The sequence below is a fragment of the Ochotona curzoniae genome, unplaced genomic scaffold (genome assembly GCF_017591425.1).
Source record: "Ochotona curzoniae isolate NIBS_2020 unplaced genomic scaffold, NIBS_Ocur_1.0 scaffold_2476, whole genome shotgun sequence".
NCBI classification, from domain to species: domain Eukaryota; kingdom Metazoa; phylum Chordata; class Mammalia; order Lagomorpha; family Ochotonidae; genus Ochotona; species Ochotona curzoniae.
The window spans coordinates 12,306,832-12,322,648 of record NW_024467095.1 but is presented as its reverse complement, the minus strand read 5'-3'; the positions used below and the strand labels follow the sequence as shown (position 1 = coordinate 12,322,648).

Sequence of the window (15,817 nt, the reverse complement as noted above, 5' to 3'; positions counted from 1 at the left end):
CTGTTCCTCACAGAGAATCACGCTGAGAGCCAGGGGTGTCCTTTTCCCAAGAAAATGATTTCCAGAAGGAATGTTCAGAATGTAAGCTTCTCACGGGTTCTCTGGAAGGAACAACATGTGATGAAGAACAATTCGCACAATACACACAGAAAATCCAGTGTCTGGAGTCTGGGTGATTGTGAGAGCGTTTAGCACCGCTCTGAGCGAGTGCTGCTTACATGATTCATGGAATACGTCCTCTTGGAAACAACCTGCTCTTTGATATTAAAATGCCAGGGACTGCTCTTTAGAGTATGCAAATTCAAGATAAAGTAAATATAACCAGCTTAGATGATTTTGAACCAATAGTTAGGAAGAAGCATTCCATGAGCTTGGATTATAAACGTGCAATTTACATCAGCGTTAAAATGCACCATGTTACATGTGATTTTCAAGTATCCTTTCTTCTACTTACGCAATCGTATTTGTCTTTCTTCCACAGTCTGCCTATCTCAGCAAACTGCATCAGCATTCCCTTCAAATTTCCAAGCGCTAGGGCTGCCAGCACAGACTGTGAACAACACAAACATCAAATGTACTTGAAGTTAATCAAAGAAACTATATAGAGGCAAAGGTGAAGGCCAGAGATAAGGGAATCGTTTAAGGGCCTCCACTCCTATCAAGGACACACCCCTTTGGGGTACAATGTTATGTTAGACACACCAGAACTGGGACTCTGACCTATTCCCAAGACATGGCTACATCCCCAACGATGGTGACAAGGGCTGCAGTGCCCATTGACTTTATCCTGTAGATGATCTGAGGCCACTTAGTAGCCTGCACCTCAGGATGGAGAAGGTTAGATCTTAAGAGTTATGATGGCTCAGGGTTGGAAAAAATTCTTGCCAAGTAGACATCATCTTATGCATATCTGTTTATTGGAGTTGAAGGAATGAAAGTTGTCCTGTGGAAGCAGGGGAGAGGGAAAAAAAAAAAAAAACCCTGGGCAGTGTTAGGTCCTGCCATGTGAATTCAAACCTTTGCGATGATCAGTGACCAGACCAGCAACCTGACATAGACTCTCTGGGACAGTGTGGGCCATGTCTCTCTTGCTCCTCACTATATCCCTAGAAACTCTTAGGACACATGCTTATAGGAGCAACTGAATAATAATCAATGAAATAATAAGATACTGAGTTAATACTTCCCCAGCCAGTACTAACCATCTAGAAAAACAACTTCTTTTTAAAAGTTAATTAGCTAATTAATTTGAGAGGCAGCTAGAGACAGGCAGAGAGAGCTTCCATCCACTGGTTCATGTCCCCAAAGTGCACACTGGCCTCACTGGAGGAGGCTTAAGCAAAGAGTCATTATCTCATCCCAGGTCTTCCAAGTGAGTGGCATTGACTCATCTACTAGAGCAGCCTCCTACTGCCTCCCAAGGTTTACACTGTTCAGAAGCTGGAATTAGGATCTAGAGGAGGGCACAGAATGCATGGAACACAGGAGGAAAAGGCCTCAACTGGTATCTCAATTGCCAAGTCAAATGCGCGCCCGCCCCACACGGCCACTTAAGAAGCCCTAACCGTGATACCACTGAATCCCAACTTTAGAAATAGTGACACTTGAGGCCAAGCAAACTAAGTTGTCTTGTAGAAACTGATGGTCAGGGTAAAAAAACATGCTGGATGGCTGGCTCAAGACACTCACCTCTTTAGATTTTTTTTTAAAGATTTATTTTTTTTTTTTTGGTAGATCAGATTTATAGAAAGAAGGAGAGACAGAAAGAAAGCTCTTCTATCACCTAGTACACTCCCCAAATGGCGGATGAACCAGTCCAAAGCCAGGAGCCAGCTTCTTCTGGGTCTCTCCTGCGGGTGCAGGGTCCCCAGTCTTCGGGCAGTCCTCTTCTGCTTTTCCAGGCCACAAGCAGGGAGCTGGATGGGGAGTGAAGCTGCTGGGGCATGAGCCAGAAGCCATATAGGATCCAGGGCACATGCAAGGTGAGGACTTAAGTCGCTCTGCTATAGTGCCAGGTCCTGGTCTTTGGATTTTAACCCCATAGTAGGAATAGACCCTCTCCAGCCCTACACCAAATTCAAGCTGTTCCACTCTGAATGGATAATGGAGTTTGTATTCTGACTATCATTCCAGCGACTCTCAGGGCACAAAGAAAACACAAATACTAAATTTATCTGCCTGCCTTGAAGATTGTTGAACTGATCCAGGTATTAAAAATTTTTTGTAAATGCTTTTTACATCTTAATATTTCTGGAGCTGATTTTAGTTAGTGTGAGGATGGAAGTCATTGTTAACAAGAAATATGGTCTTTAGCGATTTTAAAAAGGAAACAGGGACTGTTAAGCAGGTTAAGCTGCCACCTACAATACCAGTTTCCCATAAAGGGACTGGTTTGAGTTCAGCTGTTTGGCTTCTGATCCAACTCCCTGTTAATGAGCCTGGGGAAGTGACAAATAGATGGTCCAAGGTCTTGTAACCTTGTACCCATGTGGAAGACCTGGGTGGAACTCCTGGCTCTAGGCTTCTGTCTGGTTCTTCCCTGGTCGTTGTATCCATCTGGGGGAGTGAACAGTGGATGCAAGATCTCGCCCTTTTCCTGTATATCTCCATCTCTCTGTAGCATTTCAGAGAAATAAAGAGATATTTTAAAAAAGAACATGACAGATAAAAAAAAATAGCACATAAATGAATGCCAGTTGAAAAGTGGTGAAAGCTATTGTCAGGAAGACAAGAAATGACATGTTGGCTAGGAGATGCAGAAAACAAAACTCTTCTACACTGTTGGTGGGAATGTAACTTAGTATAGCATTAAGGAGAGCAGCATGGAAAGTCCTCAAAAATTTAAAAATACTTGATTCAGCTCGCCCACGTCTGGGCATATATGTGAAGAAATTGAAGCTAGCATATGAAACAGATGCCTGCACTTCCATATTCACTGCAGCACAATTCACAAGAGCTAAAGCATGAAATCAACCTAGGTGTCCATCGACAATCGAATGGAGAACAAAAATCAAGTATACAGAACACATGCAATGGAGTACTATTCAGTCACAAGAAAGAAATCCTGACATTTGCAGCTAAATGAATAAAACTGGAAATCATGATGTTGAGTGAAAGGACCCAGACCACATTTTCTCTTTCACATATTCAAGTTAAAAACGGTTGCTGAACATAGATTAGTAATCACTACAGGATGGGCAGGGTGGAGGTAGAGAGGGAGGTCAGGCTGACAGAAATTACTAGTTTCAGAGTCATTTAATGGCATGAGGCAGCTGACAATAACGTATTATAGATTGTGTTAAAAAGCTACAGGAGGAGAGCCGGTAGGTTGCAAATGCAGATACGGAGAATAAAAGGCTTGATTCATTTATGCTGTGTCTATGTAAGGGATATTGCACTGTACCCCATAAAAATGTGCAAGTACACGGCTGAGCTTCAGCTCATGGGTAGTGCTTAATCCTCTGGTTGGAATGCCTGCAACCCGTATCAGAGTACCTGGTTCGAGTCCCAGCTGCAGGCTTTTGCTAATGTGCACCTTGGGAAGCAGCAGGTGATAACTGAAGCCTGGACTGAGTTCCTGCTTCCCAGCCTGGCCCAACCCCAGCTCCTGTAGACACCGAGGAATGAACCAGAGGATGGGAGTTCTGTGTTTTTCTGTTTTTCTTTCTTCCACACTCTGTCTCTCTACTTCTCAAAATAGAGGGGGAAAAAAAGAGTACAAAGACTATATGCTAATAAAAAATTACATAAAATGAAAATTTTTAAATGCCTTTTCACTCTGTTCTGCCTTAAGGAGCACCACAGTTCAGAACCAGGTAGTTACCGACACAGCCATGAGGGGTGAAAAACAGCATCAGAAATATCCCCTGGAGACCTGCCTCTTTCTGATCAGCCTTAGCTCCAAGATGTTCTGCATGAGAAGCAATGGTAATTCAAACTGAGCGGACAGGAAGGCTTTGTAGGTACAGTCCTCCAACTCCGAAAGCCCCCAAATCCTGTTTCCCGCTATTGCCTCACATGAATGTGAACTGATGTGCAAGCTGACAAGGATACATGATGGATTTAACCAAGGATATTGGCCCTGGGACTCATGTTGTGCCTCAGTGGTGTAAGTTATCTACTGAGAAGCTGGCATCTCATTTGAACGCTGGTTGAAGTCCTGGATGCTCCATTTTCAATCCATTTCCCTGCTAGTGTACTTGGGAAGGCAAGAGGATGGCACAAGTGCTTGGACCCCTGCTACCTTTGTGACAGACCCAGTGGGTGTTCCTGGCTCCTGACTTTGCCAGGGCCCAGTTCTGGCTGTTAAAGTCATTTGGGAAGTGAACCAGAAGAGGGAAGATTTCTCTCTCCATTTTTCCCTGCCTTCTCCCTCTGTAATTGTGATTTTCCAAGTAAATAAATAGGAATCTTAACAACAATCCCACAAAGAACCATGTAGTTGTATTTACTGCCATCTAGTTTCCTAGAGATGCTGTGATCCAGGGAATGAAGATACTTTAAAAATCAGGATATCCTAGAAGTTCACAAGGTATTAAACAAAATTCTCAAAACTTCCAGGCAGAATATCATGAGGTTCAAAGGGTGGTGGGGTCTGTGCCTGGTTCTCTGTTCTCATCCTGCAAACTGATGGTTTTGGTCTTGGAGTCAAACCAAATCTCTAGGAGCTGTAGGGCGTGTTCCTAAGAACAGGCTGTGTGGCTGGTAGCACCACTCTCTGAATTAGATAGAGAACCTGATGACCTCAACCTTTAAGAAAATCTTCACTTCAGGGCATGTTGAAGCTGAGGGGGTCAGGGTGCCTTCCTGTGTAAACACCAGTTATCCTTGGGGCTCCAACATGCAAAGAGGAGAGCAGATAAAGCAGTTAGGGCATCTGCATTCCTAACGTTCATAAAATTCTGCCAAGAGGAAAGAAATAGCTTTGGCCCATGGAGGAGTAGTTAAGAAGACTTCTTGAAAGTTTGTGGTTACTTCATTTTCCTCCAGTCTCACTTATACTTCCAGAGGTTAAAAGCAGGTTCCTCAGCCTATCACCTCAAAGACAGGGATGGTATCTAAAGAGAGAGGAGTGGTAGGTACCTTTTGTAGTGGTTGCAGAAGAAACCCAATGGCTAGGATGACAATTAACACAACGACAGAAGACAGGATTCCAGCAATCTGGAAAGATAAAATGACTCTCACCACATATTCGCCATCTCCCTTGGCTGGGAGTTATCTCCCAGTTATTGATGCCAGGATGGCGCTAAGCAGGATTGATCTTGAGGTACCTGGGTTTTGCCTCCTGTGCTCTCTTGAACCGCTGACCTTGAGAGAGCGGTGCTTCCAGCGAATCCTCTGAATGCTCCGGCCACTATGTTACCCAATCCAAAGGCTATTAACTCCTGACAAGGGAATCAGTAGGAAACGTTGACAAGTGCACACCACACACTATATCAAGTTGCTTTATCATATCCAGTGCAGGTTGAATACTCACTTGACTGCCATCGATCGCATAATCATATTTGAGGGAATAGACACTGGCTACGGAGAAGGCCACAACAAAGCCTACGATTGCAATGGAGAAGCCATCTCCTATGGCATCCTGGAAAACCTGAGCATCAGGGGCAGTAGGTGTTTGGAATCTGAAATTGAAATTAAACGATTCTAAATGTCATCAAGTTGCTTAAAAATGCACCCAAGCATTGGGCAGATCAATGAGTAAATGCAATCCTGGCCAAGCAATGCCTCACTTTGGAGCATGACTTCCAACAAGTTGTTCCCACCAAAAGCGTTGAGATCTGCTGTCTTATTGTTGGAAAGTTGTGACGCTTATATTTGCTAAAAAGCCATAAATCTAGTTTCATGACCTGGGTAAACAGAATGATTTTGCCAGTTTTACCACATGGTGATGTACATCCAGACCACCATAATCTTCATTCAAAATGTCTTAGATTCCCCAAGAACTGTAACATTGGGTCACAAAGCATCACCACAATATCTTTGACAATTAACCATGGATTAAAACCATTTGAGGAAACACAATTCTGACTCAAGGAAGGCAATAAACAAGCAAGCCAAAGAACAAACAAACAAAAAGCAACTTTTTCATTGGTAACAATGATCTTTCATGGAAACTTCAGTAGAGAGATGGGCTTCTGGCTCTGTCTCATGGCACATAATTGCTAGGGCCAGCCACGGAGCCAGCGGAGAATGAATCCCGGCTTAAAGTAATTCAGTTCAGGTACAGACAGCTCACGGGAACCTCTTCTGCCTCACAAACTTGGAGTGATTAAATTACAGTGACAAATTATGAGAAAAGGTTTACTAACTCAGCATCAGTTTATCAATGCTCAATTTTTGCATGCATCAGCTTGTGACTTAAAGCTAACTGCCAGTGGACTAAGTGGATCCAGTAATTTCTACATGCCTGCTTCATGGTTTGTGACTATCTATGACAATACTTTTTCAGTTCTAATTTCAGATAAGTATCATAATTCCATACTCTGTTGCTGTTATAAGTCAGAAAGTTAACTTTAAGAACCAGCATGGTGGCACAGTAGATTAAGTTGCTACATGCAGCATTGGAATCCCATATTGGAGCACCAGTTCAAGTCTTGGCTGCTGTGCTTCCAGTCCAGCTGCCACTAATGCAGTTTGGGAAGGCAGCAGATGATAGCCAAAGCCCTTGGGCTCCTGCCACCCATTAGGAAAAGCTGGGTGAAGTTCCTGGCTCCTGACTTCAGCGTAACCCAGCCCTGGCCCTTGTAGACATTTAGGTAATGAATCAGAAACTCTCTCTTTCTCCTGCTAATGACTTTCAAAAAAAATTTTTTTTAAGAAATAAGAAAGTTTTTTTTTTTAAAGGAACAAATATGACATCAGTGATACAATAAAACTTTGTGCTTTTTATTAAAATATCCAGGACCCTACTCTTCTTTTGTTTTAGTCTCTGAACCCTGTAAAGTACTGTAACACATGGTTCATTGCCTGGCTCTACCGCTCACTCTCCCTGTAGCTAGCTCTCTCATTTGTAAATTGAGGATGACAATTCGTGTTTTCTTTATTTTTAAAAGGAGGGCACAATAAAAACCATGAACACAAAGTGATTGCACAGTCTGAGACACAAGGTGCCTGTTGGCTGGTGTTTCAGGATCCCTCTAGACTCTACATATCTCCTTTGCTTCCATAAGCCTTCTTAGCATCTAAGATTCTTCCAAGTGGTTGATGTGACTCCACAGAGTAACTTCCAAAGTAGAATTGATAGCTGACCTATTGAATCACTGTTACCACTCAGGAATACCTATGTGTAAGCAACAGAAATGACCACTCAACCAACGCACGGGAAAAAATGGCAATTCTTAGAACTCCAGTCCAAGGTGCTGATTCAGTCATGGGGTTGATGTAGTTTGAACAGTTGCATTCTGCCAGATTATGAAGCATGTTACACGGATCAAATCATTGAAGCCTTGGGGGATGCAGAAACTCTTACTTTTTGTCTCATTTTACCTTTACAAGGATAACAAGGCACAGAATTGAATTATTTGTCTGCTTCCAGAGTTTACTCACCAGTTTTCACTGCTCCTGGGTAGAGCCCGAGGGCTGTTATGAGTATTCACCTGTCCAACCCAAAAACTTTGTGACTGAGTCCACTGACATTTAAGATATATTTACTAAACAAAGTCTTAAGATCACCACCCTGTGATCATACGCGTATCATGTATTTCTCAAACTCCTGAGATGAGAGCCTCTTTTATTGCACACTTAGTGATTTTTGTATGTGACTTATGTCTCCTAAGACAATAAAATGGAATATGAGCCCTTCAAAGTTGCCAGGTGCTTGGAAATCCTAGGAAGGCTTTCGATTTGTGGCCTAATTGTCATTGCTGAACCTTCTAATTTAAAAGTGATGGTGCAGATTTACTAAATCCTTCATGAACATCTGGTGGTAAATATTCTTTATTTTTCCTTTTAAAAAGCACGTGTATTTGTTTTTAAGAGGATTTGGCTATTTTGAAGCCAGCACAACACAAAACCAGTGATATCCAGAATTCTCAAACACTTGTTAAATCTGGGGATATTGAGAGATCTTCCTAAAAAACAACAGGAAAACAAGCATTCCTGTTAGTTTGAAAGAAGTTGATGCTATCTATGATCAGAGGGTGGAAAGGAACAAAATTGAGGGCAATGAGACCTCTCTCTCCTAGCCGACTAAATGTCATGGAGCAGACTCTGTGTGAACCGGGCTCCCAGCCTCTCGCTGTGGGAAGTGGGGCTTGAGTCCTATGTTGCATTGGATCACAAACAAGGACAGTGTGTACCCATCCGGGTCGCTCAGGCGGTATGCCAGTGTCCCCTCAGTGTCTCCTTTGGACTCTGAGGCCTTGGCGACAGTAACCTCAAACAAGGCACTACTTACTGTTTATAGTAATTTAGGGACAAGGAAATCTGGTGTCACTTGGTGTCTCTGAGGAGAAGCAGTTTAACTTGCCTCACTTTCCAGTTCCATGGCTTGGCTAGCTTGCTTTCTCTTGTGCGGGTCCCTGGTTGCCTGGTTTGTGGGCACTTCTGCAAGGGGAAACCTTTTGATGTTAGAGCTGTGGGTCCTAATTTTTTTTTTTTTCAGAGGAGCAGAGCCATGTGACAGGTGCGGAAAGTTTCTTTCAGCTTATGCCTTTCCTGGAAGGCCTGCTCACTCCATGCTGAGAGCTTGGAGAGGCTGCCATGGAAGGCACACACTTACCCCTTCTCCATGGTCCCAATCACAGCCACGCCAAACCTCTTTTCGAAGTCACAGCCGTAGGACACACCTGCTGCGATCACAGTCTGGAAAGTGGCAAATTGTTCAAGTGAGAAATACGAGGAGCAACTATGAAGCTTATTTGTCAAAACAAAGCAAAAAGCAATGACCACAAGACCAAAACCCATTGTCCAAACCAACCCTTAAGTCTGAGAATCACAACCCATTAACAGAACTGCTTCTATCATCTTCTTGGAGGTCCTGCTCTCTGTACTCTCATCTTTTGTGTGAAGAAGAACCCAAAATTGTAAGACAAAGTTACTCAATCTTAATGGAAAGCCAACCATACTAAACCCAATACCCAATTGCTCACGAAAACCTCCTGACTCGCAGATGGCAAAAGATTTTCGACATGAGAATATTAGAAGAAACTATGACAGAAGATGTTAAGGTGACCAATTACCACAATGAGTTCGATGGGAATGGGCACTGGGAGTTTGGATTTGAAGCGCTGGTTGATTTCTTTAAAGATGAATACAATCACGAGAATGATTAGGGATGTCACAAGGTCTGCAATATTGGTCTTCTGTATTTGTGTGAATATGGACTCCAGGACCTATGATCAAAAAAAAAAAAAAGACATAAAAGTCCCCTATGAATGCATAATTTAGATACAACCATCTTCAAACAGGTAAGAAGAAACACTGGCACACAAGTCCTGTCATGTATCAATAACAATTCCAATGATCAAGTTTGTGAAAGGAAAAGGATGTGTTCGCTTAGTGCAGGTGTAACTGTAGTTTAGGGATGTACCTGCTATTTGTTGTTGTTGAAAATCTCTTTGATTAGTGTCAAACTTTGTTGGGTACATCTCACATTTGTATAATTGATACTCTCTGTCCCTAGGTTTTTTGGTCTTTTTTTTGTTAAAATCATCACATTATTCTGTCTAGGTTATATTTTATAAACCCTGAGGGTTTTTCGTAGCTGGCATCTTCTCCCCCCACCACCTTACCCTCTTTTAAAAAGTGTATTGATTTATTTGAAAGGAAGGGAGAGAGAGAGAGAGAGAGAGATCTTTCATTTGCAGGTTCATTCTCCAAATAGCTGCAATAGCCAGGGCTTGGAACAGGCCGAAGCTTTGGATGGGAGTCGAGAGCATGTTGGTTTCAGTTTGGGACAATGTCTGCCTCAGACTGCCAAAGACTATCTTGACAGAAGTAATGAGAACAATATGTGTTCGTGAAGGGGAAAAAAATAGGAACACCCTGTTTTGAATTGAAATCCTATGTTGGGCTCCAATCTGTCAGACCAACCCAAAATGGAGTCATCTATGCTAAACAACACACAAGCAAGCCAAAACTTTAAGGAAGCAGGAGGAATCCCAACAGAGCACTTGTTTTTTCCCTACAAGCAGGAGATTCCAGCCTGAGTCAGTGCAGAAAAGTAGTCACTTTTGCTTTAACCTTTATTTTCTCCCAGAAAAGTAGCTTGAAGTCACCTGATGTTAATCAACCAAACATTTTTTTCTATTGTTCTGTTTCTTCTTTTCTATCTTACAAAACCCACCACTCTGCTATTTCCCAACAGCACATGAGACCAAACATGTTCAGTTATGATGGTGATGGAAAATGAAGCCAAAGCCCAAGGTTTTGGTCAACCTCTCAAATTTCAATCAACTGAAAGGAGGAATTTATATAATTTGGTATAAAACTGATAACCTAACCTGATGGGTAACCAATGTGTAGTCTACTTTCTTTATTGAAAGAACATGTTTTTATTTTTACAGTTGTTTTTTAATTGTTTAAAGGTAGAGTAACAGAGAGAAGAGAAGAGAAGAGAAGAAAGGAGACGAGAGGGAAGGAGAGGGGAGAAGAGGGGAGGAGAGGGGAGGAGAGGAGAGGAGAGAAGAGGAGAGGAGAGAAGAGGAGAGGAGAGGAGAGGAGAGAGGGGAGGGGTGGGGAGGGGAAGAGAGGAGAGAAGAGAGAAAATGTTCATCTACTGGTTCACTCTTAAAGTCGCTACAATGGCTGGTTGGACCAGGCTGTAGCCAGGAGCCAGGAGCTTCTTCTGAGTCTCCTACCTGGGTGTAGGAACCCAAGCACTTGGGTCATCCTCTATTACTTTCCCAGGTGCATTAGCAGGGAGCTGGATCAGAAGTAGAGCAGTCGGGTCTTGAATCAGCACCCATCTAGGATGCCAGCATCTCAGTTAGGGGCTTAATTTGCTATCCACAATGCCAATCCTAAAAGCTACTCTTGTAATAAGCAACTGAGTCTCAGCCAATCACAAGAAACCATGCCCCAGTAAGATGCATACAAGCTGTGACCCAGTGAGCTATCTTGTGCCTCACTTTCACTCTCTGTAAGATATTGTCTCTGGCCATAAATTATGAGCATTTGAAACCATTTTAAAATCCAGAGTGCTGCTAATGCTAGAACTAAAAACAAAACTGAAACAATAACGATTTATAAAACCAGGAGTGTTGCAATTTGCCGTTTGACACTGTTCGACTTTGCATCCTCTGGAGGAAGGGAAAACCGCTGGCTTGTCTTCCTATTGGTCACTTTTTTTTTTTTTTTTTGGCCTAAGAGACTCAACCGCTTCAAATCTAAAAGCTATGGTTCATCTACTTTATGGAATGCCACTTAGCTATTAAAAAAAAACAAAATGTAGTTCTTTGTGGCCAAATGGACCCAACTGGAAACCATAATGCTAAGGGAAATGAGCCAATCCCAAAAGGTTAGATACCACATGTCTGCCTTAATTTAAGATGAAATGATGTCAATATGAAAAATAGTACCTGTAAAATGTAATATTATCTCAACCTCAGACAGCCTATCCCACATGCAATAAGATATTGTGAAATAAGCAATGAACCAACAATCAATGCGAGTCAGATTTTCATCAAAGAACTGTAAAACCTAATGTACTTTTAATACCCTATGTTATTCCTTAATGGAGTGGGAGAGCAGAGAAATCTTCCATCTCCCTAGAATGTGTGAGGTAAACGTGAAATACAACCTACCAGGATCATAACTGGTAACTCACAGACAACAAACTCGAATTAGAATTAGACAACAGTTAAACTACAAAGACATATAGGGGGAACCAAGAGCGATCCTGACAACCTCTTAACAGGAAGTCATATGCAAAGAGCAGGGGGATCCCAGAGCAGAGCAGGGGAACAGGAAGAGGCTTGTATCCCAACCTTGAAGACTCCCGGATCCTCACCAAGGACCATCAGCGAGCACCAAGGACTATAACCCAACTACCAAGGAGACCACGGGGAGTTGGAGTGCCTTCGGATGCCAGGAACTCTGAGGTCATCCACTCCCGCATGGATCTACCACACAGGATGGAGGAAGTCCAAATCCTTCCTCGCAGGATCCAAGAGCATCAGAGCAACAGCCAGGATCCCTGAGCAGTCCACAGAAACAGAAGAACAGTAAACTTCCTTCGGAACTAGGGAGGGGAGCTCTCTCTGGTCCTCGCTTGGTTCCAACTGTGGGTCCACACCCTCTCTTGCAATGACCATCAGGATCGCTCCAGGAAACCCCTCAAAACAAACAAATAACCAACCAACGAACCAAATAAACAAACAATCTAGAATAGATAGAGAACAAGGAAAGACTAGAATCAGACAGGAAACAGCGTGGACTTACCTATATCTAACTAGGTGGGACACAAAGATTAGTTACTCCTCACTAGGGTATTGAAGATTTCTCTGCACACCCCTCCTTAAAACTGTCCTGTACCTAAATTGTTGAAATATGTCTAGTTAGAGTTATAAGCCGGTCTAGAGTCTCCCCCCGCCCCCCAAAAAAAGTCAGGTTCAGCAAAATTATGCTTCAATGCTATAAAAAACTAGTAACAATGAAAATAGACACCAGACAGCTGAATAGTAATCTATAGCCATTTTAAGGTGTATAGACCCAGTTGTATATAAACTAAAATTGAAATGTCAATGAAGAAGTCACAGGATGTGGTTAAGAACTTGCTTTTTTTTTTTAAAACATATTGGTTACTCAGTACTATGTTCACTAATTCTGTAACATTATAAATTGTTGCTTATGTTATGTTGGGGCTTTTAATTGATTGGGATGATACTTTGCTGGCTCTACCTTCAGACCAGAGATGGTCTCCCCAACAAGCCGTTGAACTTATCTGGACAATAAGATACTGGACTCTATGCTTGGTATATGCTTGCAATGAAAGAATCTCAACTGAACTAGAACTGTGGCAATGCAACAAGGTGGAGGAATCCACCATGGGGGGAGGACTTAGGGAGGGGTGGGGGGAATCCCAGTACCTATAAAACTGTGTCATATAATGCAATGTAATTAATAATAATAATAAAAAATTTGTTGCCAGAGGAGTAAAGCATTTAATAATATACTTAGATTTCTTTTCTCTCCAGAAATGCCCAGACTCAAGTGGTAAAGAAAGGGATCGTTCTTTTTCTGCTGTTAACATCAGTTGTATGGTAGATGTGGTTGAGTCCTCTGTGTTCTCTTTTTAAGCCACCCATTTCTTCATGTGAATACATTTGCCAGCCCTCTGGTTCCTTAGCAATCACGAGGAAGTACCCAAGCAAATGCAGGAAAGCAAAGTCCACTACAAAACATCAATGGTGAGCTTTGTGCATTTTAATATACTTTGAAATGACAGGATTACTTACTTTGAAGAACGAAAATGGATCACTGTGTGCGGGGACTGTCAGCTGCAGCATGAACTTGAGTTGGGACACGACGACATGGAGGGCGGCCGCGGTGGTGAAGGCACTGATCAAGGACTCAGAGAGGTAGACCACCACAATCCCAATCCGTAGAAGTCCAAAGGCCAACTGCAAAGACAAGACCAAAAGTTCCTGTCAGCAAATTCAGTGATCAGCTATGGAAATGATCCCAAAGGAAAAGTCTTCATTGGCAAACTTGGCAAACTCAACAATCAGTGATAGAAATTATACCAATCATAAATAACGGGCCCTGCGGTGTGGCCTAGTGGCTAAAGTCCTCGCCTTGAACACGTCGGGATCCCATATGGATGCCGGTTCTAATCCCGGCAGCTCTACTTCCCTTCCAGCTCCCTGCTTGTGGCCCAGGAAAGCAGTCGAGGACGACCCAAAGCTTTGGGACCCTGCACCCGCGTGGGAGACCTGGAAGAGGTTCCTGGTTCCTGGCTTCGGATAGGCACAGCACCGGCCCTTGCACTCACTTGGGAAGTGAAACATTGGACGGAGGATCTTCCTCTCTGTCTCTCCTCCTCTCTATATATCTGACTTTGTAATAAAAATAAATAAATCTTAAAAAAAATCGTAAATGATTGGCCTGAACACTTACACCTACCTGGAAAGAACCAGTGTCTCTTCTCCTGGAAAGCCTCTCCATCCCTGTCAGGGTTCCTTTGTCCCTTTCCTTCCTGCGCATTCAATTCCCCAGAGAGAATGTCATATAATGTTCAGGTAGGATATGACTCCGGCCTGTCCCAAAGAAGTAATAGACCTATTTGCTTTATATTCCTACATATAAAGGAATTTAAAGGCTCAACTAAGAGCCTTAGAATTTCATGTGACATCAGTCCTCATCAATATTGCTAAGGTGATTTTCTTCTTTATTTGGAAGGCAAAGTTAGAGAGAGAGAGAGAGGGAGAAATAGAGAAAAAGAGATCTTTTGTCTTCTGATTCACTCTGCAAATGGCCACAATGGCCAGAGTTGGGTTAAGCTGAAACCAGGAGCCAGGAACTTCAACTGGGTCTCCCATGTGGGAGGCAGGGGCCCAAACACTGGGGCTGTCTCCTGCTGTACTGCCCAGGCTGTTTGCTGGGGTCAGGGTCAGAAGTGGGGCAGCTGGGACATACACTGATGCCCGTATGGGATGCCAGTGTAACAAGTATAGCCATACCCTCTACCCCCAATGCTGGTACCACTGAGAGTGTTAGAGTTACACTTTCCAGTTCCTGTAACATGCGTTGATCACCCTCAAGCAAGCTGCTCCACCTGCTTAAGAAATATATAACTGCATATTGGATACCAGAAGTGTTTGGTTTTAGCTGAAGGCAAGGGCCAAAACATCAATGATTTGGACGGATTCCCTTGCTCTTAGATATTTGTCTTTCCGTTCATGGCCCCAGAATGCAACCAGAATTGTGGATAAGAAAGTTCAGTTGATTTCCATTTCTGTGCTTGGGTTTAGAAATTTATTAGAATCAATAAGCCACATTGCTTACCGATAGGACCACTCTTACATCCTTGAAGAGATTGACTTTTTGTTTCTTTAAGAGATGGTTTCAATCAGTAACAGCACTGATCTTAAACACAGGTGATGTTATGAAAAGACTGCCCCGTTTTGCCCAGTCAACCCACAATGTGGAGGTGTGGCTTGGGAGTGAGGTTTTAGTTCCTCCCACAGGGCTCTCCTGCTCTCCCCACTCTCCTCCTTTGCTTCAGCCAGTTGGAAGTGCAAAGCCCATTCCTTCCATCTAGAGTACGATCACTGAGGAGTTGGAAAAAGATTCTAGTCATTCGTGTTGCTATCACTCACCTTTAGATGTGATTGAACAAACATCTAAAGGTTTGTGTTTATTGAACATTTCACCCTTCTCCACTTGGGCCACCTTATTCCCATTTTGACTCCTGTGTAGATTCACATTCACTTGGTTTTGCAATGCCTATCTACCCCACCACCTTTGGCTATCAGCCATGATGCTTCCTAAAGTATTGTCTTGAGGGCCTCTGGAGGAGGGGCACCACCCAAAGAGAAGGAACAACAGTTGTGAAAAAAAAAAAAAAAAAAAGAAAAATGTGTGCTTACCTGGATGATTCCAGCAAGGAATGTGACTGACGCAGCCGCCGTTATTCTCTTCTGCGTGAGTGTGTCGTCTGTGCCGTTGTTGGGTGAGCCATCTGGACCGTCTGGGGCTAGTCTCATTACTGCTGCACCCACCATCATGCTCAGAACCGGAAACGGACCTGATGAACAGAGGGTGGACTGTGGTTGGTAGGTGCCTCCTGACAGCTGGCTTTCAACTGTAGACTAGCAACTGAGAAGCCTGCCTTTCTTTCCAAGCTCCAGTCCTGATTCCAGCCAGAAACTAT

At 43.0% G+C, this 15,817-nt stretch overlaps 1 protein-coding gene across 1 annotated transcript in view; it reads right to left on the bottom strand.

The window, feature by feature from the left end:
- SLC26A3 (solute carrier family 26 member 3) overlaps positions 1-15,817 on the bottom strand; it is a 32,984-nt gene that overhangs the window by 14,614 nt on the left and 2,553 nt on the right. Inside the window, exons 4-11 of the mRNA XM_041001923.1 lie at positions 15,534-15,691; positions 13,401-13,565; positions 9,183-9,335; positions 8,723-8,805; positions 5,477-5,624; positions 5,271-5,384; positions 5,083-5,160; positions 455-550 (exon numbers count right to left, since the gene is read on the bottom strand). Of these exons, the coding sequence (XP_040857857.1) occupies positions 455-550; positions 5,083-5,160; positions 5,271-5,384; positions 5,477-5,624; positions 8,723-8,805; positions 9,183-9,335; positions 13,401-13,565; positions 15,534-15,691 (995 nt within the window). The remainder of the gene's footprint in view (positions 1-454; positions 551-5,082; positions 5,161-5,270; positions 5,385-5,476; positions 5,625-8,722; positions 8,806-9,182; positions 9,336-13,400; positions 13,566-15,533; positions 15,692-15,817) is intronic.